General features: G+C 37.7%; 2 pseudogenes and 1 gene segment (V, D, J or C); all 3 read right to left on the bottom strand.

Annotated features, from left to right (window-relative positions):
* Window positions 1-1,096: 1,096 nt before the first annotated feature.
* On the bottom strand, window positions 1,097-2,431 carry LOC132861664 (immunoglobulin heavy variable 4-61-like; annotated as a pseudogene).
* Window positions 2,432-17,126: 14,695 nt separating this feature from the next.
* On the bottom strand, window positions 17,127-17,555 carry LOC132860923 (immunoglobulin heavy variable 2-5-like; the record flags this gene model as incomplete). The annotated part of the segment is given in 2 exon segments: window positions 17,127-17,431; window positions 17,513-17,555. Coding segments are annotated over 2 exon segments (348 nt in total), but the record flags the coding sequence as incomplete, so codon positions are not given.
* Window positions 17,556-21,209: 3,654 nt separating this feature from the next.
* Window positions 21,210-23,786, bottom strand: LOC132861663 (Ig heavy chain V region 914-like; annotated as a pseudogene).
* Window positions 23,787-25,331: the final 1,545 nt, after the last annotated feature.

The raw sequence follows: 25,331 nt of genomic DNA, 5'->3' as shown, positions 1-25,331 counted from the left end.
TTTCCTGGCCCATTATGATGACTGGCTAATAAGCCAATTTAGATTCCATAGAGCTGTGCTCTTAGATCTATGTGTTGAATTGGGTCCAGTATTAGAGAGGGCAACACGCCGGAACCATGCCATCCCAGTCCAAATACAAGTCCTCACCACTCTGGGGTTCTTGGCAACCGGCTGTTTCCAGCGCGAATTGGCAGACAGGTAAATTATTTATATATAAAAAACTATAAGTAATCCTCAATTTTGTCTCTAAGACCTTTTTGTATATGAAATAATTCTATTGGAATCTATCATCTCACCCTATAGGTCTGGTATATCACAGCCGTCCCTGAGTGCCATAATATCGGTCGTTTTGAATGGTATACTTAATATGGGTAGTCGATACATCAGGTTCCCCTACACTGTGCGAGAACAGGCCGAAATTAAAATGCAATTTGCAGCAATGTCTGGTTTCCCAAATGTAATCGGCGCAATTGACTGCGCTCATGTTGCTATAAGGGCACCATCTGAAAATGAATTTGCTTATGTTAATAGAAAGCATGTGCATTCTATTAATGTTCAAATCATATGTGACTCCAACATGACCCTCACAAACATTGTGGCACGCTGGCCTGGTTCAACACATGATTCCTTTATCTTGACACATAACAGTGTAGGGAACAGACTAAATGCAGTACGTGATGAGTGGCTTCTTGGTGAGTTTAACAATATTAAAAAGTAGAAACTGTAACAATTTTGTTTTTAATATAATTATAACCTGCAGGTGACAGTGGCTACCCCCTGAGACGCTGACTCCTCACCCCATTTTTAAACCCGCAGAGCGCAGAGGAAACTCATTATAACGAGGTCCACTCTCGTGCCCGCGCAGTGATTTGCATTGACTATTTATGGTTAAAAATGGGCGTGTACAGGGCGGGATTTCATGTACGCACATCTGTGGGTGATCTGTGATTTATAAAGGGAACATTGCTTAGAGGAGTGCGTACGCACGGTTTTGTAAATCCAAATTTTTTTTGCCGTACGCCATTTTTGGCTTTTGGGCGTACGTAAACTTTTAGTAGGGATCCTACGCACAGTTTTATAAATGAGACCCCAGGTGTCAGATGATACACACCTAAAATGAGAAAATGTTTCAAATGTCCTGGCTGTCAATTAAAAAAAACTTTCACATGGACCAGCAATGAAAATAAAGAAAGTAGGAATTCAGTAATGGATCATTTTTATCAGCATGGTTTAAAAGAGAGAAAACACTCAGATACAGTATCAGCAGTAACATAGTAAATCATTTGGTTTAATTAATCAATTAATTGGGAAATCAATATTAGTCTCAATTATTATGGCACTGAGCTCTTTTCCTAGCTTTGTGAACATCTACTTCTATATTTCTCAATCTGTCAATTCAATTCAATGTATTTCTGTAATGCATTTAACAATGGACTTTGTCTATTTAGTACAGAAACATGAAATAATAAATAATAAAATTTTAAAGTTTACATTTTAGCTAATTCTGGTTTTCCAATGATCAATTAATAAAACTTATTTGGTGAGATGATAAAAAACTTTTTGTTTGTTTTTTTCCTTTTCATTGGTACATTACCAAAAAATACATAATCAAATTACACAATGTTCACATTTCACATTTAATTGCATGTGATTCTTATTTATTATTAGATTTAGATTGAGGAGTTTTTGGATGGTTTTTGTTCATTCGGGATGAAGAGTTAAAGCCTGAGTGCTGAGTGTGAATGGATGTTGTTCTTTATAATAAATGTCTTTTTCAGAAACATTTCATTTCAACTAGTTATAAAAAGAGACTATTATTCCTAAGTAAACTTTTATTTATTTATTTTATTAATGCCATTGTTGGTGTCTGTGTTGAAATATTTGTAATATGGGGATTAGTTACTCAGTAAAATGTAGTTATTATTTAATTAAAGAAGTGAATTGTGATGAGGTTTTTGTGCAGCACTGCAGCTTGCCATGTCAGTGTGTGGATCACGAGCGCAGTAATACACAGCTGTGTCTTCAGTCTGTATGTTCTGTCCCCGTAAGGTCACGGAGTTACTGGAAGTGTCTCGAGAGACCACAAACTTGTCTTTAAGTGAATCTTTCTTATTAATACTCCCATCATAATAAATGCCGTTGATCCATTCTAAAGCTTTTCCTGCAGGTTGTCAAATCCAAGCTGTTCCATAGTGGCTGCTATCAGTGATAGAAGCTCCAGACACTTTACAGGTGATGGTTAAAGTCTCTCCTGGCTTTATAAGCAGTGAGTCTGGCTGGATGAGCTCAGTAGCACAGAACACATCTGTAAAAAGAGAAAAAGAAAAGGTGGACATGTCGAACTGAAAGGATCAGATGAAATAATAAAGCTTCAATCCAAACACTCACAGGGGGCGAGAGCCAGCAGCAGCAGTGGAGCTGAAGCAAACATGTTTGTGTTGAAGGAAGACTAATGAGAAGTGTTTCCTCTCTAGATCAGAACGCTGCTAATATTACAAGAGGAGATGCAGATTTGCATAAACATTACAGAGAGGCTGTGTTGAGTGCAGCTCTGCAGCTGTTAATCACACTCACACCCCGTTTCATCTCCATATCAATTTAATGTGGGAAATAATTCAGCTGTTTGTTATTATTAATAATGATATGAACGTGTTGTGATGTAATTAACACTTCCTGTGACGGTCAGATTGAAAAGTGATCTATTTCCAGTTCCCTCAAATTAATCTGAATCTCCACCATAATCCATGAAAATGATAATAATTAGATAAACGACCCTTTATGTCGTTATCAGTCATGTGTAGGCTGCACTCTAGAGAATTACATTAACACAGAAATGATTCTCATGTCTACAAATTTCCTTTTTTCTGTTTTGGTGAGCAACAGGCTGTTTTTTGTTTTTTTATAACAGAGTGAATTTGCATAAACACACTTCAGCTGTTAGATTTCATAGCTTCATAAATCCTTCTAGAAAAAAGCAGCTGCTGCCCCCTACAGGTTAATGTAATGCTGCCAGAAAAATAAATAATTAAATAACAATACATTTTTACATGGACTAGCGGAAATAAAGAAAGTAGGAATTCAGTAATGGATCGTTTTTATCAGCATGGTTTAAAAGAGAGAAAACACTCAGATACAGTATCAGCAGTGACATAGTAAATCATTTGGTTTAATTAATCAGTTAATTGGGAAATCAATATTAGTCTTAATGATTATTTACAAATGAACATCTACTTCCTCAGTTCTCAATCTATCAATTCAATTAAATTTATTTGTTTTACACATTTAACAATGTACATTGTCTCAAAGCAGCTTTACAAAAGAACAGAATCACATATATATTTTTTTTAATTTAAATTTAGTAACATTTTGAGAAAACCTTGAGAGGAACCAGGTTTACAAGGAAACCTCATCCTCATTTGGGTGACACAGGACAGGAAATAATGTAAATGTAAATAATGTGCTTTCTACAACAGTTTGTAGTCAGTTTATCACATTGTGAAATATTGGCAAGAAATATTAGATATATTCAGGGAATTAAATAAATATTATTTCAGTATAAATGTCCAGACACTGTGATCATGTCATGTGTCTGTGTTTTTGTACTGATGTCTAAGGGGAAGTATAACTGTGTGTCACGGGCGCAGTAATAAACTGCAGTGTCTTCTGTCCTCATGCTGTTCATCTGCAGATACACCTGCTTCTTACTGTTGTCTCTGGAGATGGTGAAGCGACCCTGAACAGCACTGGAGTAATATACGCTAGTAACGTCGATGCTTGCAACCCATTCCAGACCTTTTCCAGGTGCCTGTCTGATCCAAGCCATGTAATAGCTACCAAAGTTAAATCCAGAGGCTGTGCAGGTCAGTTTATGAGACTGATCAGGTTTAATGGTCACTGGATCAGACTCGATTAGTGTCTGACTGCAGGAATCTGAAATAGAAGAATATGTAGGAATTAACATTAAAACAGGAACAAAACATTTTTTTAAATGATGTAATAAATAATACTAACATTGAATGAAGATTGCTAGAGTAAAGTAACTCAAAACTCTGTCTAGTCCCATCTCAAAGAATTAAAATGATTCCTGCTGCTGTAAATGAACACAAACTGCTGCTATGTTGTTGGGCTGAATGTTTCAGCATAAATGGTTCAAACACAGGATTTGGTTTGCATGACACACCCACTAGAGATATAAAAACATCCACAGAGGAACAGACAAGAGGAGAAAAAGCTTCCTGTAAAACTAAAGGTGTTTCATGCTGTCAGCTTCATCACTGCTCTTTACTCATTAGATCGCATGTCTTTTTTGAAGCATAAGAGCTCAGTAAAAACATAGAGTAAGAACTTAAAGACATAGGGGCATGATGTTCTAGGCAGGGTGATGGGATGCAGTAGCATGTGTGGACGTCTTTTGTTCCTCTAAGACCTCTCTGTGTTGTGTCATGTTTTGAATCAACATTATTGGAGGAATTATTGTGAGTATATAACAGTGTGTTTGGAATGTAGGGATTCATTACTCAGTACATTACATTATTTGTTCATTTAGGTGAATGAGGACTGGGATGGACTCTGGAGCCTGCACTCTGACCCAATAAAACACTTCCTAATGATGACCGAGTGACTGAATACATTACCCTGATTATTGTCTGGTGATACTGAATGATTATATGATTAGTTACAGTATATATATCCTTACACCTCTAATTCCAGTAGTTTTGTTCTCTATTAATAAGAGCACAGACATTTGTTCTCTTCTGGACTCCTGAACACATAAAACCTGCAGACGCAGACGGGGAAAATGAGCTGCAGTTTATTTACAGAGTCATTTAAAGAACCGGAATATGAACATGTCTGAATCTGAACTTGGGGTGAGCAAGAGGATGTTTTTGTATTATAACAGGGTGAATTTGCATAAACACACTTCAGCTGTTAGATTTCATAGTTTCATGAATCCTTCTTGAAAACAAGCAGCTGCTGCCCCCTACAGGTGATTTTTAATTCCAGGAGTTTGTAGTAGTGATGCTGCAGTAAACATCTACATTTCAGTTTGATCTCTCATCAGATTCTGTGCTGCTGAACAGACTCTGTGTTTCTAAATTCAGGAAATGAACCATCGACCTGCAGTGTTCCTGCATTACAATCATTGTCCTAGAGCTGATTTACCTCCAGTCAAATACGTAAAGATGTTATAATGTAAATGTGATACATAAAATGGGGAATATTATTGTAGTGTTGTACTGCCCCTTTAAGAAATAACGTTCCCGGCATTGATTGCTGTTGTGATTTATGAACGGAGAGCATGTACAGTAGTGTTGCTAAGAAAAGTATGCAGTAAACCTCTTTGTAAAGTACACGTCTCAGGTGTTGTCTCGGTCATTACAATGGCGACGAGTGAGTAAAAGGCCAAATAACGCGGAAAAAAAAACCACAAAGAGAGGACAAACTAAAAAAAAATAAATAAAATAGACGCAGGGAAAGCCTGAGACGCGGCACAAAAAAAAGTTACCATCGTTTATCTTGTGAGTAAAACTACACAGAAACGATCAAGAAAGAAACTAAACCAAAATGCAGAAAAGTATAAAGTGGATTTCACACATACCTGTGTAAATTTCATACAGCTTCACACGCTTTGCCAACGCCCGAATAAACGCTAAAAGCAAAAGCTAAAAACGTGCTCAACAACAAAGCTACCATTATCCGTTAAAACATGGATGCCACTGCTGTACTGCCACATTTTCCAAGATTTGACATTGACTCAGATCAAGGCTCACTTGCAGTGAAATGGAAGAAATGGTTATCAAGATTTGGAACATTTCTAACAGCTGCTGGTGTAAAGAACAAGACCAGGCAAAGGGCGATGTTACTGCACTATGCAGGAGAACAAGTACAGGACATTTTTGACACAATTCCAGAAAATGGCGACAGTGATGATTATGATAAAGCAGCACAAGTTCTGACTGAATATTTCAGCCCAAGCCGTAATACGGAGTATGAAGTGTATGTGTTCAGACAGGCTAAACAAAAATCAGGAGAGACAATTGATGCGTTTCACACAAGATTAAGACAGCTTGCAACGACTTGTGAATTTACAAATGCAGACAGAGAAATAAAATCTCAGATCATACTCACATGCACATCATCTCGATTGCGAAGAAGAGCATTGAGGGATAGTAATCTCACATTAAAACAATTGCTAGACTTTGCCAGAGCATTTGAAACTTCAGAGCAGCAGGCGGCTGGAATTGAAAATGACACACAGGCTAATACCTTCGAAAGTGTTGCAGCAGTACCAAAAACAAACCTCAATAAGAGAGCACTTACAAACCACCAGCAGAAAATAACACAGAGAACACCACATATGACATGCAGGAACTGTGGTGGCCCTTTCCCACATCCTGGAGGACAGTTAACATGCCCAGCTAAAGGAGCATCATGCAAATTATGTGGTAAACCAAATCACTTTGCTCGTTGTTGTCTCAGCAGACCACGGATGGAGCGGGACAACAAAAGATACACAAAGCCACGACAAAGACAAGACATCTCACAAAAGGTGAGAGCAGTAAAGCTAAGTGAAAACAGCCCACCAACAAAAACACTGGAGCCGGATACAACTTCAAGCACAGATGATGAATATGTCTATGTCACACAAGAACCTGCAAATGTCAAACAACCAATGACAAAAGTCTGGATAGCCCAACAACCTCTAGATATATTAATAGACACAGGTGCTACAGTCAACCTGTTAGACAAAAACGCACATGACCAAATCAAAACGTCAACAAAACTACAACCAACCAACAAGAAAATACTGCCATATGGTAAACAACAACCACTTCCATTACTAGGAAAGCTAACTACAAACATCTCAGCACATGGTAAAACCACTGAGGCAACATTCTATGTAGTTGAAGGAGATCATGGATCTCTGCTCAGTCACAAAACGGCTACTGAAATTGGACTCATTCACATTGTCCTTTCTACAGACATAATTCAACCTACACCTTCTGTCGCTGACCAGCTCTTGTCAAAGTACCCAAACATCACAAATGGCATAGGAAAGCTGAAAAATGTTCAAGTTAAGCTACACTTGATGAGACAGTCAAACCTGTTGCTCAACCACATCGTAGAATTCCTTTCCATGTTCGAAAGAAAGTTGAGAAGGAATTACAACTTCTGGAAGATGAGGGAATCATAGAAAAGGTAGAGGGTCCAACACCTTGGGTTTCACCTATTGTTGCGATGCCAAAACCAAAAAACCCTGAGAAAATCCGAATTTGTGTTGACATGAGATTACCAAATCAAGCTGTATTGAGAGAGAGACACATTTCACCAACCGTTGATGACATTATTCGTGACCTAAATGGTGCGGTAATGTTCTCCAAACTGGATCTCAAGTCAGGATATCACCAACTTGAATTAGCACCTGAGTCCAGATACATCACAACATTTTCCACACATGTTGGATTACGAATTACAATTACAGGATTACATTTTTGGTATCTCATCAGCTGCTGAAGTCTTCCAAAACACCATCCAACAGGTCCTACAAGGCATCCCTGGAGTTTGAAATTTCAGTGACGACATTCTGGTATATGGTACCACAGCTGACGCACACAACAGATCCCTCGAAGCAGTCTTCCAACGGCTACATGAAAACAATCTGACAATCAACAAAGGCAAATGTGACTTTCACAAAACGTCCCTTGAGTTTTTCGGATACCTCTTTTCCAACAAAGGTATCGCACCTGACCCCAAAAAAATTGAGGCAATCACAGACATGCCACCCCCACAAAACCAAAGTGAGATGAGAAGTTTACTAGGTATGGTCAACTACAGTGCGAGATTCATTCCTAACTACTCATCAACAACTCAACCTCTGAGAGAGCTCACAAAGAAAGACTCAAAGTGGATATGGGGAAAAGAACAAAGAGATGCACTGAAAACACTCAAACACAACCTGGTGAATGCTCCTGTAATGAGTTACTTCCATCCTGACAGAGAAACCAACGTAATTGTCGATGCTAGTCCCGTTGGTCTAGGAGGCATACTAGCTCAGAGAGATAGAACCACAGATCACACCTACGTTGTCGCTTATGCTAGTAGAGCATTAACCCCAGTTGCGCAAAGATACTCACAGACAGAGAGAGAAGCCCTTGCTTCGGCCTAGTGAAAACTAAACAACTACTCAGGGAAAAAGTTTGGTTTCTGGGAATCGACAAACAGGCAGAACATTTACTTTCAAACTGTATACCATGCCAAGCATCCTCAACGCAGATCAAACACTCACCACTTCAGATGTCTGAACTACCTGAAGGTCCATGGCAAAATGTTTCTGTGGATTTTTGCGGTCCATTCCCATCAGGTGACTATCTTTTAGTTATCTTGGACGAATACTCCAGATTTCCTTTTGTAGAGATAACACCATCAACATCAGCAAACAAAGTCATTCCATTGCTAGACAAAGTCTTCTCCATCGCAGGAATCCCTAACGTAATGAAATCTGATAATGGCCCTCCTTTCTTCAGCCAAGAACTAGCTAACTTCACTACACACCTAGGTATACACCATCGCAAGATCACTCCGTACTGGCCTCAAGCCAATGGTGAAGTTGAGAGATTCATGAGAACGGTTAAAAAAAGCCATGTCGACAGCTTTTGCTGAAGGAAAACCTTGGAAACAAGAATTGTACAAATTTCTGAGGAACTACAGAGCAACCCCCATCAAACCACTGGAATATCCCCGGCCGAATTGTTGTTCGGAAGACCTATGCACATCAAATTACCGACAGTGCACAGCCCAGTACACGACGATGCACTTAGGCAAGCTGATTGCCACAAAAAGGAGAAGATGAAGCAATACTCGGACAAGAGAAAAAGAGTACTCATTCGTGAAAAGACAAAAGGAAAACTCAAAACGCCATATAATCCAAAACCATGCAAAGTGATAAAAACAAAAGGCACAATGATTACAGCACAAAGAGGACAACACATCATTACAAGAAACACCTCACACTTTAAACCCCTGAAACAAAGAGTACATGTACCACTCTGTGATCTCTCTGATGATGAAATGGATGAATTCGATTATAGAGACAGACCTCAAGAACAAAGAAGACCTCCAAATGTTCCTGAAAATCCTGAGCAACGAGAAAGACGTTATCCTAGAAGAGAGAATAGGAAAAGACCTCGAAAGCTAATGGATTACACTTGATGAACTAAGATTAAAGCACTATGAGGAACAGTTATAGCATTAAAAAGAAAGTTAATATGTTCTGAGTTTTTTAGTCACAATGCGGAATGTACTATAATTCAATTCACTATAATTTAAGCGAACATAATTTCGAGAAAATGCATTCCCAGTTCTCTCAAGTCTTATCAATAATGAACATGTCTAGGATAATGTGTTATTGTTGTCATGTTTAGACATTTTTCTTCTAAAACAAAGGGAGGGATGTAGTGTTGTACTGCCCCTTTAAGAAATAACGTTCCCGGCGTTGATTGCTGTTGTGATTTATGAACGGAGAGCATGTAGTGTTGCTAAGAAAAGTATGCAGTAAACCTCTTTGTAAAGTACACGTCTCAGGTGTTGTCTCGGTCATTACAATTATAAATATTAATAACCGCTAGAATAGATTGGAATAAAGAGGAAGATCAGAGTGCTGAATGTGAATGGATGATATTGTTTATAATAAAGGTCTCTGGGGTGCAGCTTCCTGCTGAGGGAATATTTACAGCTCACAAGGACGTGCTTTTTGAAGTAATTTAGTGACACATGTTTTCGTATTGTGTAGGAAACCCTTCCACAATCCCACTAAGGAATGTGTCCTAGTTTGCACGGGTTAGTGTTGAAAACACAAGATAAACTATCAGAGTTGGTCTGACCATGAACTCAGGTGTCCTTCCAAGTCCCCTCGGTCTTCTAACAAAGGATCCTCTTCAAGTTCTTCTACTTAAAGATTCAAACAATAGATTAGGTAGAAGAACAGAAAGTAAGGAATAAAACACTTGGGGAGGTTTTGTTACAGAAAAATAATCAACAATGAATCAAAGCAGAGTTTCTGTTATCATCACAACATGAAGTCTTTTATTCATCACTATTTACAATTTTTCTTTTCTTTTTATTTATTTATAGTTATGTTTAATCTTGTGTTAGAGCCAGAAAAACAAGTTATTTTCTGTTATCGTGTTCATTATTACAGCTAGAAACAGTCCTTCCCTCAACACTTGTCCTGAAACTGAGGAAAAAGTACAAAATTTTCTGTCCTGAAGACTTTCTCATGCTGAAAATAAAGTCACAGCTTTAACCCTGATCTAGCTCTGACACTGGAGACTCCTTCCAACAACACGAAATAAACATTCTCTTTACAGAAATCTTCATCATATCAAACACTGCAGATATTTTATCTTCTAATTAAATGTTCTCAAACAATTTGTACTTCAACGTATTCCTAATTGTTTGAGAAGTTTTTAAATGATGTATGTACTTGTTGCACACACAGAAAAGGCAGAAACTTCTGGTGGCACATATATTGTTTTATTGCTGTAAAAACACATAAACAAAGATACAAATTAGTTATCTTTCAACTGTGTAACAGTGACTGCCAAAGTGGCTTCTTCATATATAAATGAAGGTCTATGTCCTCAAACTCACTTTGCACAATCTTATGACAACACATCAAAAGAAAATGAGAATATATTGCTGAATACTGTCTGTAACACATTAACATTTTCATGACATCAGACAGACAATAATACTCACAATTGCGCGGGTGCAGCCAGCCGTACCTCAACCACTCTATTTATCAATAAAATATACACATTGATCAAACTAACACATATAACTAACGAATAAACATTTTATGAACACAAACTGTGATGCCACATCACTCATCTTACCTGTAAAAACACCTAAACAAAGATAGAAATTAGTTATCTTTCAACTGTGTAACAGTGACTGCCAGAGTGGCTTATTCATATATACAGTAAATGAAGCTCTATGTCCTGCGGCTCACGATCACCCTCTAGCGTCACTCGCCAGCATCTACAGGTCTAGATGATGTTCAAGCTGGCATCATAGAACAGTACTATATACAAATATATTTGCATATACATTTAACACAAGAACCATATTGAACAAATGATAACTAATAATACTAATGAGAAACAACACATACATGACTACTTGAATCCATACTGTATCACTACATACTCAGTCATATCAAAGCTGTGTATCTTACAGGAGATCTTCACAGTTGAAGTTGAGATATTCAATTCATAAAGCTACAAACCTGAAGATAATTATTTTCTAATAATCAATGGTACTGATTGCTATTATCACTTTTCCTCTTATACAGCAGCAGTCTGTGAACGGTGACAATTTATTTATTAATTAAAGAATAACTCTTTTTATGTTTATAGTTACAGTTAATGTTATGGAACTTTTGTGAAATGTATGTATTTAATAATCACTAATTAAAGTCTGACATTTTTCTGTAAATGTTATTTATTTCCCTTTTGGTTCCTCTGTAAGAATATGACTATAAGAGACAGTCTCAGTGTTCCTTGTGTCACAGAAATACATAGAAATTGTGGAGTATCTAGATCTGACTGAGGATATGAGAAAATGTTGTACTTTAAAGAAACCTATAATGTTACAGTATATTTCTTGAGCTGTAGCACCACTTGCAGATCTTGTGAAAATGCCCCAAATATTGAAAGCACTTTTCTCTTTGACCACATCTGAGATTTTGGATGATTGATTAACATGTTTGTACCACTGTGGTTTCTAGCACAGTAATAAACAGCAGAATCCTGGGCACTCAAACCAGTCAGCTGCAGATACACCATGTTTTTGGAGTTGTCTCTGGTCATTTCTAAACATCCCTCAATGTTTTTGGCGTATATTGTTTTACTGGCATCAGACCAGATAACCCCAATCCATTCTAGAGGTTATCCAGCTTGTTGTCTGATCCAGTTCATGCCATAGCCACCAAAGTTAAACCCAGATCCTTTACAGGAAAGACTCAGAGTTTCTCCAGGTTTTTTTCACCACTGAACCAGTGGGAATAGACTCAAGACTCTGACACTGAATACCTGATACAGAAAAAAAGACATTAGTGCATTTAAAAATAAATAATAAAATATATTTGGGATTCAGCATGAGAACTCACCTATGAGGCTGATTAGTAGCAGGAATAAGGAGAGTGGGATCTTCATGGTGAGTGTTGATGAGACTCGATCGCTCCACTCAGCTCAGCTGCACATAAATACTGCCATGATAGAAAGCATGTGGGAGTCTTGATGATGTAACAGAGAGGAACTGCAACTAATCCTTCAACCTACATTATCAGAAGTTCTTATTAGTGATATGATTATTACAGTGTTTATCATGTGCAGTAACATAAAAATAAATTGTATTATGGTTTAAAATCTTTATTACAATTATTTAAAAAATGAACTAACTTCAATCTCTTTGTTCTCATTTGTGGATTATTTATTTGTTTATTTATTTTACATCTTTTAAGATTTGGAAAGATTAGTGTTGTGTCTTGTTATTGTGATCACTGAATGAGGAGTTTTTGTACAGGGACGTTGTTTATTCGTCTCACTGTGCGCAGACGAGCGCAGTAATACACAGCTGTGTCTTCAGTCTGCATGTTCTGTCCTCCAATTGTTATTGTGTTAGTAGAAGTGTCTCTGGAGATGCTGAACTTATTTTTCAGTTTCTCACTGTAAGCTGTACTCCCACCACTATCGATGTATCCAATCCACTCCAGAGCTTTTCCTGCAGGTTGTCGAATCCAAGCTGTATAATAGCTCGTAACTGAATATGAAACCTTGCACTGGATGGAGAGACTCTGGCCTGGCTGGACTGTCATGGAAGCAGGCTGAGTCAGTTCCTCACCATGCACATCTGTGGAGGAAAACACATGGTGATATCTCACACAATATATGCTGCACCTTTATTCTTCATCTAGTAAATGAATGAATTTGATAAAGCACTCACAAGAAGCAGCTGCCAGCAGGAGCAGTAGAGATGTAGAGAACATGGTGTGTGTTGTTTGGACTGGAGTCTTCTCTGTTCTCCAAAGTTTAACACACACCATCACATCATATAAATAGAGTGAGATCCAGCTCTGACACTTGGATTTGTTTATCTGCTGATGATGGGAGGAGAAAGTATCTGAAATGTATTAGAGGAGGATGTGTGTGTTTATAAACTCAACTCGTTCCCTTAGGAGTTATTAACATGTTTTCTCACAATATTCATGCTATATTTGATCTAATATTGTGATTTACAGCATTCAACTGCCACCATGATCATAAAGAATGACTGGAGTTTTTCTTTCTGAACTGTGTGTATTTACAAATGATAAGTAGTTCATGCTAATAAGCATGTTATACAATAATCTTTACTCTTGTGGAAGCAGTGAGGTTGTACTTATTTTTTCACACATGGCTTCTCAATATTAGCTTCATTTCTGTTAAATAAATAATGACGGTGTAATATGTCGTGTGTTCTTTTTCATCTGAGGTTTTATTACCTGATTTGAAGACCTGCTAAAGACCTGTCAATTTTTATTATATCTTAATAGTTAAACCAAAAATTCAAGAGGGTATTCACATGACTGCAAATATGTTGAGAAGTGAATTAATAATATTTCATCAGTATAAATGTCCAGACAATGTTCAGAACAGTTCAGTAAAAGTCAGCAAGTGGTAACATGTAAGTCAGAGACACTGTAAACATTTTGGTTCTTTCACCTCCATGAATCTGAAAATGTGGGTTTGTCATGTGACTATAGTAAGTCTGTGTTTTTGTACTGATGTCTAAGGGGAAGTATCACTGTGTGTGACGGGCGCAGTAATAAACTGCAGTGTCTTCTGTCCTCATGCTGTTCATCTGCAGATACACCTGCTTCTTACTGTCGTCTCTGGAGATGGTAAAGCGGCCCTTAACAGCGCTGGAGTAATATATGTTACTACTGTAGATGCTTGCAACCCATTCCAGCCCTTTTCCAGGTGCCTGTCTGATCCAAGCCATGTAATAGCCACTAATGTCTAATCCAGAGGCTGTGCAGGTCAGTTTATGAGACTGATCAGGTTTGATGATCACTGGATCAGACTCGATCAGTGTCTGACTGCAGGAATCTGAAATAGAAGAATATTTAAAAGTAGGAATTAAAGTTAAAAAAGAAGAAATATTAAAAATCGTTAAAATGTTTCTCTATATGAAATAAATAATAATACTAACATCGAATGAAGATTGCTAAAGTAAAGTAACTCAAAACTCTGCCTAGTCCCATCTCAAAGAATTAAAATGATTCCTGCTGCTGTAAATGAACACAAACTGCTGCTATGTTGTTGGGCTGAATGTTTCAGCATAAATGGTTCAAACACAGGATTTGGTTTGCATGACACACCCACTAGAGATATAAAAACATCCACAGAGGAACAGACGAGAGGAGAAAAAGCTTCCTGTAAGACTAAAGGTGTTTCATGCTGTCAGCTTCATCACTGCTCTTTACTCATTAGATGTTTTTTTTAAGCTGAGTGTGTATTAATGAGCAGTTAAAGATGGTCTTGTTCACACAGATCGCTCTCACAAGGCATCAAACATCAGTAACTTGGTCCTGTACTGACAATAATTTCTAATTTCTCCTAGAAGAAATGAAGACCTGGACCTTTATCTAAAATCCAACAGAAACATAAGAGCTCAGTGAAACATAGAGTAAGGAATTAAAGACATAGAGGCATGATGTTCTAGGAAAATAATCAAGGGCAGGGTGACGGGATGCAGTAGCATGTGTGGACGTCTTTTGTTCCTCTAAGACCTCTTTCTGTGTGGTGTCATATATTGAATCAACATTATTGGAGGGATTATTGTGAGTATATAACAGTGTGTTTGGAATGTAGGGATTCGTTGCTCAGTACATTACATTAATTATCCATTTAAGTAAATGAGGACTGGGATGGACTCTGGAGCCTGCACTCTGACCCAATAAAACACTTCCTAATGATGACCGAGTGACTGAATACATTACCCTGATTATTGTCTGGTGATACTGAATGATTATATGATTAGTTACAGTATATATATCCTTACACCTCTAATTCCAGTAGTTTTGTTCTCTATTAATAAGAGCACAGACATTTGTTCTCTTCTGGACTCCTGAACACATAAAACCTGCAGACACAGACGGGGAAAATGAGCTGCAGTTTATTTACAGAGTCATTTAAAAACCCGGAATATGAACATGTCTGAATCTGAACTTGGGGTGAGCAAGAGGATGTTTTTGTATTATAACAGGGTGAATTTGCATAAACACACTTCAGCTGTTAGATTTCATAGTTTCATGAATCCTTCTTGAAAACAAGCAGCTGCTGCCCCCTACAGGTGGTTTTTAATTCCAGGAGTTTGCGGTAGTGATGCTGCAGTAAACATCTACATTTCAGTTTGATCTCTCGTCAGATTCTGTGCTGCTGAACAGACGTCCATGAGCGTCCATGACCACTATGGAGGTGTTCAACCCACAACCACACGCTGCTCACTGGATAGATGAGTGGATGATAAGGTACTATGTAAATCTATACAACAGAATGTTTCTCTATCAGAAAGGGAACCAAATTGAATCCTTTTTAGAAGACACCTCACTCATCTAAGGAACACATTAGGAAACCTAAATGTAGGAATGGTTACGTGGTGATGGTTTATTTCACACAGACGGCTTTCTCCTGCTCCTGTATTGAGAAGGAGTAAAGCTCAGTGACAGAAAGTAAGGAATAAAACACTTGGGGAGGTTTTGTTACAGAAAAATAATCAACAATGAATCAAAGCAGAGTTTCTGTTATCATCACAACATGAAGTCTTTTATTCATCACCATTTATAATTTTTTTTTATTTTATTTAATTATAGTTATGTTTAATCTTGTGTTAAGGCCAGAAAAACAAGTTATTTCCTGTTATCGTGTTCATTAGTACAGCTAGAAACAGTCCTTCCCTCAACACTTGTCCTGAAACTGAGGAAAAAGTACAAACTTTTCTGTCCTGAAGACTTTCTCATGCTGAAAATAAAGTCACAGCTTTAACCCTGATCTAGCTCTGACACTGGAGACTCCTTCCAACAACACGAAATAAACATTCTCTTTACAGAAATCTTCATCATATCAAACACTGCAGATATTTTATCTTCTAATTAAATGTTCACAAACAATTTGTACTTCAACGTATTCCTAATTGTTTGAGAAGGTTTTAAATGATGTATGAAGTGTTTGGAATGTAGGGATTAGTTACTCAGTAAAATGTAGTTATTATTAGAGATGAGCCGGATACTCGGCTGAAACGAGTATCCGGTACGGATAAAGCACTTCTGCCGAGTACGAGTATTATATGAGTAATACGAGTCAATATCTGTGCTCGGATTGAATGAAAATCGTCATTGGGTATCTGATTGTGTCAGCGTTCTGTGATAGGCTAGTCGCAGCGCCCCTCCCCTACACACATACAGATGTATTGTGTTGCTGTGTCTCGCTCTGCTCACTCACAGTCACACACAGAACAGCTCTCTGTCTCTCCCTCAGTCACTCGGGTTTGCGGGTCTTTTCCGTTAACGTTTAGGGTTTCTTCAGCTTTTTACTTCGGCTTGTAACGTTAATAATACATACTTACTAACCAGTAGAGTTCTGGTAAACGTGGGTTCGTTCAGACGTGGTGCTTGCTTGGTAGAATGCGACTCGCATTGCATCTCTGCCTGTCGGAGATTTTTTTTCTTTTTTAAACCTTCAGCTGTCTCTAACCAGTAACCACACACTGAGTGTCTGACACGTTTTTGCTGTATTTCATAAAAACATAAAGGTAGTAAGCTAGTGTTATAATTATTACAAATTAATTATTACCGGTTAAAGCCCCGTTTCAAGATAAGCCCCGCCCACTTCCGGGTTAGGCCCCACCCACTCCGAGTACAGATACAGATACAGATAATTCATATGGTTAACAGATACGGATACAGATACAGATAATGCTGTACTCGCTCATCCCTAATTATTATTTAATTAAAGAAGTGAATTGTGATGAGGTTTTTGTGCAGCACTGCAGCTTGTCGTGTCACTGTGTGGATCATGAGCGCAGTAATACACAGCTGTGTCTTCAGTCTGCATGTTCTGTCCCCGTAAGGTCACGGAGTTACTGGAAGTGTCTCGAGAGACCACAAACTTGTCTTTAAGTGAATCTTTTTGACGAATATCTCCATCATAAAATATTAAATTGATCCATTCTAAAGCTTTTCCTGCAGGATGTCGAATCCAAGCTGTTCCTCGGTGGCTGCTGCTATCAGTGATAGAAGCTCCAGACACTTTACAGGTGATGGTTAAAGTCTCTCCTGGCTTTATAAGCAGTGAGTCTGGCTGGATGAGCTCAGTAGCACAGAACACATCTGTAAAAAGAGAAAAAGAAAAGGTGGACATGTCGAACTGAAAGGATCAGATGAAATAATAAAGCTTCAATCCAAACACTCACGGGGCGAGAGCCAGCAGTAGCAGTGGAGCTGAAGCAAACATGTTTGTGTTGAAGGAAGACTAATGAGAAGTGTTTCCTCTCTAGATCAGAACGCTGCTAATATTACAAGAGGAGATGCAGATTTGCATAAACATTACAGAGAGGCTGTGTTGAGTGCCGCTCTGCAGCTGTTAATCACACTCACACCCTGTTTCATCTCCATATCAATTTAATGTGGGAAATAATTCATCTGTTTGTTATTATTAATAATGATATGAACGTGTTGTGATGTAATTAACGCTTCCTGTGACGGTCAGATTGAAAACTGATCTATTTCCAGTTCTCTTAAATTAATCTGAATCTCCACCATAATCCATGAAAATGATAATAATTAGATAAACGATCCTTTATATCGTTATCAGTCATGTGTAGGCTGCACTCTAGAGAATTACATTAACACAGAAATGATTCTCATGTCTGCAAATTTCCTTTTTTCTGTTTTGGTGAGCAAGAGGCTGTTTTTTGTTTTTTTTATAACAGGGTGAATTTGCATCAACACGTTTCAGCTGTTAGATTTCATAGTTCATAAATCCTTCTCGAAAAAAGCAGCTGCTGCCCCCTACAGGTGCAGATACAGAAGATGAAAATGTTCTGGCTGCCAGAAAAATAAATAATTAAATAACAATACATTTTTACATGGACTAGCGGAAATAAAGAAAGTTGGAATTCAGAAATGGAGAAATTTTTTATCAGCATGGTTTAAAAGAGAGAAAACACTCAGATACAATATCAGCAGTAACATAGTAAATCATTTGGTTTAATTAATCAGTTAATTGGGAAATCAATATTAGTCTCAATGATTATTTACAAATGAACATCTACTTCCTCAGTTCTTAGTATGTCAATTCAATTCAATTCATTTGTTTAGCACATTTAACAATGTACATTGTCTCAAAGCAGCTTTACAAAAGAACAGAATCACAAATATTATTTAAATTTAGTACCAATTTGAGGAAACCTTGAGAGGATCCAGGCTCAGTTGGGAACCTCATCCTCATTTGGGTGACACAGGACAGTAAATAATGTAAATGTAAATAATGTCCTTTCTACAACAGTTTGTAGTCAGTTTGTCACAATGTGAAATATAGTCAATAAATATTAGATATATTCAGGGAATTAAATAAATATTATATCAGTATAAATGTCCAGACACTGTGATCTTGTCATGTGTCTGTGTTTTTGTACTGATGTCTAAGGGGAAGTATCACTGTGTGTCACGGGCGCAGTAATAAACTGCAGTGTCTTCTGTCCTCATGCTGTTCATCTGCAGATACACCTGCTTCTTACTGTCGTCTCTGGAGATGGTGAAGCGGCCCTGAACAGCGCTGGAGTGATATATGTAACTACTGCCACTGTAGATGCTTGCAACCCATTCCAGCCCTTTTCCAGGCGCCTGTCTGATCCAAGCCAAAAAATGGCTACTAATGTCTAATCCAGAGGCTGTGCAGGTCAGTTTATGAGACTGATCAGGTTTGATGATCACTGGATCAGACTCGATCAGTGTCTGACTGCAGGAATCTGAAATAGAAGAATAATCAAAGGTTGGAATTAACATTAAAAATAGAAGAAAACAAAATATTTTTTAAATGATGTAATAAATAATACTAACATTGAATGAAGATTACTAGAGTAAAGTAACTCAAAACTCTGCCTAATCCCATCTCAAAGAATTAAAATGATTCCTGCTGCTGTAAATGAACACAAACTGCTGCTATGTTGTTGGGCTGAATGTTTCAGCATAAATGGTTCAAACACAGGATTTGGTTTGCATGACACACCCACTAGAGATATAAAAACATCATGTGTTTCAGACAAAACATTGCTGTGTTGAGTGCAGCTCTGCAGCTGTTAATCACACACACACCCCGTTTCATCTCCATATCAATTTAATGTGGAAAATAATTCAGCTGTTTGTTATTATTAATAATGACATGAATGTGTTGTGATGTAATTAACACTTTCCTGAACTACACTGAACATTATAATCAAACTGTGTAACCGAACATGACATTCATTCTGGTATAGGCTGAAACCCTCTACAGGCTTTATCTGATGAATCCAGAGAGAAAGAGATGAGAAGATTCTAGATCAGGTGTTTTTAAATACTAAAGATTTGTAATCTCTAGTGAGCAGAAGAGAAAGCTGAAATCTAATATCACAACAGCTAGATGTTGAAACTATTCTTTCTTCTTCTTCTTCTACTTTCTTAATCAAACGTCTAAAATAATCTGCTTCAAGAAATCGAATCAGGAGTAAATAACGTGACTCGTCTTCTGTAAATTGCCCCTCGGTGTGAATGAGTGTGTGAATGTGTAACATGACCAGAATGTACGCTCAGTGTTCCTGGGATGGACTCTGGAGCCTGCACGCTGATCCAATAAAACACTTCCTAATGATGACCGAGTGACTGAATACATTACCCTGATTATTGTCTGGTGATACTGAATGATTATATGATTAGTTACAGTATATATATCCTTACACCTCTAATTCCAGTAGTTTTGTTCTCTATTAATAAGAGCACAGACATTTGTTCTCTTCTGGACTCCTGAACACATAAAACCTGCAGACGCTTAAAGAACCAAAGTCACTTAAAGAACCGGAATATGAACATGTCTGAATCTGAACTTGGGGTGAGCAAGAGGATGTTTTTGTATTATAACAGGGTGAATTTGCATAAACACACTTCAGCTGTTAGATTTCATAGTTTCATGAATCCTTCTTGAAAACAAGCAGCTGCTGCCCCCTACAGGTGGTTTTTAATTCCAGGAGTTTGTAGTAGTGATGCTGCAGTAAACATCTGCATTTCAGTTTGATCTCTCGTCAGATTCTGTGCTGCTGAACAGACTCTGTGTTTCTAAATTCAGGAAATGAACCATCGACCTGTAGTGTTCCTGCAGCTGGCATCACAATCAGGAGGAATAAAAGCATGAATAGTACAGTATATAGTCCCAACTAACTCCCTTAAATTGGTAAAGGAAGAAACCTTGAGAGGAACCAGACTCAAAGGGGAACCCATCCTCATATGGGTGACACTAGATGGTGTGATTACAAATATACAGTCAGACAAGTGTTGTACTGGTGTAAGGATCACATGGAGTTCTGATCTCCTCTTAGTATCACAGAGTCCAACTAGAGCTGGTAGATCTGTAGATGTCTCAGGATTCTCACAGAGTCGGCCTCATCTTGGTGGAAGTCCAAAAACTTCATCGCACGGAAGATGATCGGAGCTGGTACAATGTCTGGGTGTCTCGGCATGGGTAGAAAAAGAGAAGAGCAGTGCAGAGGGATTAACATATCTGCTGTTCATAAAAATGTGCAAGTTTAGTGTAATAGTGCACAATATAATGGGATGTGTTATGTGTGTATGCCTGACTAAAGAGATGAGTTTTTAATCTACATTTAAACTGGGAAAGTGTGTCTGAGCCCCGAATACTATCAGGAAGACTATTCCAGAGTTTGGGAGCTAAATGAGAAAACGCTCTACCGCCTTTAATAGACTTAGATATTCTGGGAACTACCAGAAGTCCTGAGTTTTTTTTTATCTCAGAGAGCGTGAAGGATTGTAACGTGTTAGAAGACTAGTTAGATACGTGGGAGCTAAACCGTTAAAAGCCTTGTATGGAAGTAGCAGCAGTTTGTAGTCGATTCTAAACTTAACAGGTTCCTGCAGCTGGAAGGGGATAAAGAGGAAGACCTGAGTGCTGAGTGTGAATAGATGATGTTGTTTATAATAAAGGTCTCTGGGGTGCAGCTTCCTGCTGAGGGAATATTTACAGCTCACAAGGACATGCTTGTTGAAGTAATTTAGTGACACATGTTTTCGTATTGCGTAGGAAGCCCTTCCACAATCCCACTAAGAAATGTGTCCTAGTTTGCACGGGTTAGTGTTGAAAACACAAGATCAACTATCAGAGTTGGTCTGACCACGAACTCAGGTGTCCTTCCAAGTCCCCTCGGTCTTCTAACAAAGGATCCTCTTCAAGTTCTTCTACCTAATCTATTGTGTGAATCTTTAAATGAAGGAGTCAGACTTTGTCTTTTCAGGGTCCTCACAATGGGAGGCCTTGTTTTTATTAAACGTAGTGTAATACAGACAAATGTGTGTAATATATGTAAAGTAAAATAAAAGAAAATTACAAATAAAATCTCCTTCAAATAATCAAATAGTATTAGAATAAGTAAAAGTAATTAAAATTTAAAGATTATAACAAACCAAGAAACACTCTCCAAGTGTAAGCTTGCGTTTGTTCTATGATGCACACAGAGTATAACAAGCACTGTCTGTCTTCAATAGAATGCACACACAATGTAATTCAAGACAAGCTTTTATACTTTTCCAAGCCTTTCACCATTATTTAATATTTCAATATCAATTCTTATTGACCTTAAAACCAACATTCCTTCCCATTCCTCTTCTCCCAAACCGGTAACCCTGTGGTCAGTGACCAGTTGTATTCTTTAAGGTATATATTCCTTTTAAACAGCACAAGCTTGCAATATCATCTTACTAACTAAGTCCCTCCCTCCCCCACGAGTGTTGGGGTTTCCCTTTACGGATTACTGTCAGCGGTATCCTTCTGAGCACTGAGGGTTGACGTTTTTTATTTAAGAGAGCGTCCATATAACATACTCAGCACGTCTTATCTTTTAACACACAAGCAATATTATTGGATACATATTTTGAAAGCAAAGAAAGAAAAAAATATATGAAGAAATAAAGAAAACTTAATCACTTTAATATTCTTGATATTGATCCATTCTTCATTTCTGTCTCAGTACAGAGTCTGATTCTTTTTTCATCCATTGATTTCTTCATTCCTCAAGCTTTATATTCTTTATTTTATTCAACAGTTGTTTTATTTCTTCTGCTGCTTTTTCTATTCTCTTCTTTTTTCTTCTTTTTGTCTTTCTCGCCTAGCGCTACGTTTTCTGGTATTTGTAGCCTTAATCTCACTTTTGTTTTGTATGGAATATGAGAGCAGGTTTGTGAAGTTGGATAGCATTGATAAGGTTCATCTAATGAGCATGAAATTAAACATTCATTTCCTTCATCATCCATTCTACCTACCATTCTAACAACATTGTGTAAGTTTTTGTACAGCTGTGTTATCTATCACAGAGCTCACTGTAAACTACAGCAGCCAAGAACATGCTGTTTATACACCACTCTATTTGAATAAGGAATGTCTATGACCACTATGGAGGTGTCATACCACACGCTGCTCACTGGATAGATTAGTGGATGATAAGTATTCCTAATTGTTTGAAAAGCTTTTAAATAATGTATAAAGGATTTGGAATGCTGGGATTAGTTACTGTACTCAGTAAAATGTAGTTATTATTTAATTAAAGAAGTGAATTGTGATGAGGTTTTTGTGCAGCACTGCAGCACTTGTCGTGTCACTGTGTGGATAACGAGCGCAGTAATACACAGCTGTGTCTTCAGTCTGCATGTTCTGTCCTCTCAGTGTCACCGTGCTGCTGGAGGCATCTTTAGAAATACTGAACTTGCTTTTTAGAGACTCTTTATGATACGTGCTTCCACCCCCCCCAAATGTGGTTTATCCATTCCAGAGTTTTCCCTGCAGGTTGTCGAATCCAAGCTGTGGCGTAGCTGTTATCAGTAAGTGAGTAACCGGATACTTTACAGCTGAGGATTAAAGAATCTCCAGGCTTTAACATCACTGAGGTGTCCTGAGTGAGCTCTACCGCACATTCCACATCTGAAAAAAGACATGTCACAATTTCAGTCAAAAATCTATGTACAGTAGGTTATAACTGCAGGAATTTACTAGCAGCTCTGAGATCATTAGTGAAGTGAAACTCACAGGATGAAGCTGCCAGCAGCAGCAGAACTGGAAGGAACATCATATAACTAAAAGCAGTGCTAAACTCTCCAGAGCCCACAGTGACCGTGGCTGATATTTCTCTATATGTAGCTGTAAGGGGAACATTTTACATATTCATTTGCATATTGTTATGCTGGTCTTCTACAGGTGTCAATAATCACAGTGAAAAATGTTCCCTGGTGTTTAAATTAGTTTGTATTTATTTAACACTGAATCTGTAAGTTACATTTAGTATGTAAATGACTTTCATCCTCTGATTATAAACTGCTTCCATAGTTCTCACTCTGTCACACTGTGAAACTTTTCTACTGACTGGATCTCATTACACAGACTCCTGAAAGTGGCAAGTGGTAACTTGTAAGTCAGAGACACTGTAAACATTTTGTTTCTGTCTCCTCTATGAATGTGGGTTTGTTATGTGTCTATAGTAAGTGTACTGGTTCAGTTTAATTGTTAATTGTAAAGAGATGATTTTGTTTATATGTTGAACTTTAAGCGCCATCTTGTGGCGCGGATTGGGATGGTAACTTCCGTATTTCAAGTGTTGAGTTCATTGTTAAGTGTCATGGCTGAAGAGCGGCTTGTACAGTGAAGTTGTGACCTGCATAAAGCTGTAAGTCGCTATTATTTGTCATATAAATATAAAGATTAGTAGGTTAAAGATGTTTTACAGTAAATTTATTAGTGTAGAGATGCAAATATTGCTAAAAACAAACGTAAAGTGCAAAGAGTTAGCATTATGTAGCGCCGTATGCTAGCGGTCCTTTGTTATGCTAATGAAGGTCATTGGGATTTCGGGATTACAAGCCATTACCTATAACTAAGAATATAAGAACCAGATGCACATGACAATGTAAAGTTTAATGCTTATTGTGTTGATTTATGTTTCTTTTGAATCTTTTTGGGCAGTAAATACTGTTTAGTTAGTTATGCTTGAATATGTAATTGAATACAATTCTAATTGCTGTATATTCTTTGTTTACAGTTTTACAAGAAAAAATATTATATTATAACTTTAACATTATAATGTTAAAGTTAATTGAGAAAAGATTCATGAAAGCTATTGAAAGATTAAAAGCCATGAACCAACATCTCACTTGTTCACTGTCTGTCTAACTGGATAGAGAAGTTACATGTCTAGTGAGGACAGAACAGTAAGTCTGTGTTTTTGTACTGATGTCTAAGGGGAAGTATCACTGTGTGTCACGGGCGCAGTAATAAACTGCAGTGTCTTCTGTCCTCATGCTGTTCATCTGCAGATACACCTGCTTCTTACTGTCGTCTCTGGAGATGGTGAAGCGGCCCTTAACAGCAGTGGAGTGATATATGAGACTACTGCCACTGTAGATGCTTGCAAGCCATTCCAGCCCTTTTCCAGGTGCCTGTCTGATCCAAGCCAAGTAATAGCCACTAATGTCTAATCCAGAGGCTGTGCAGGTCAGTTTATGAGACTGATCAGGTTTGAGGATCACTGGATCAGACTCGATCAGTGTCTGACTGCAGGAATCTGCAAGAACACACAAAGATAGGTGTTAAAGTAAAAAAGAAGAAAAATAGAAAATTAAGTCATTTCTCTATAGGAAATAAATAATAATACTAACATTGAATGAAGATTGCTAGAGTAAAGTAACTCAAAACTCTGCCTAGTCCCATCTCAAAGAATTAAAATGATTCCTGCTGCTGTAAATGAACACAAACTGCTGCTATGTTGTTGGGCTGAATGTTTCAGCATAAATGGTTCAAACACAGGATTTGGTTTGCATGACACACCCACTAGAGATATAAAAACATCATGTGTTTCAGACAAAACATTGCTGTGTTGAGTGCAGCTCTGCAGCTGTTAATCACACTCACACCCCGTTTCATCTCCATATCAATTTAATGTGGAAAATAATTCAGCTGTTTGTTATTATTAATAATGATGTG

The sequence above is a fragment of the Tachysurus vachellii genome, chromosome 18 (genome assembly GCF_030014155.1).
Source record: "Tachysurus vachellii isolate PV-2020 chromosome 18, HZAU_Pvac_v1, whole genome shotgun sequence".
NCBI lineage: Eukaryota > Metazoa > Chordata > Actinopteri > Siluriformes > Bagridae > Tachysurus > Tachysurus vachellii.
This window is presented reverse-complemented; position numbering and strand designations above follow the sequence as displayed.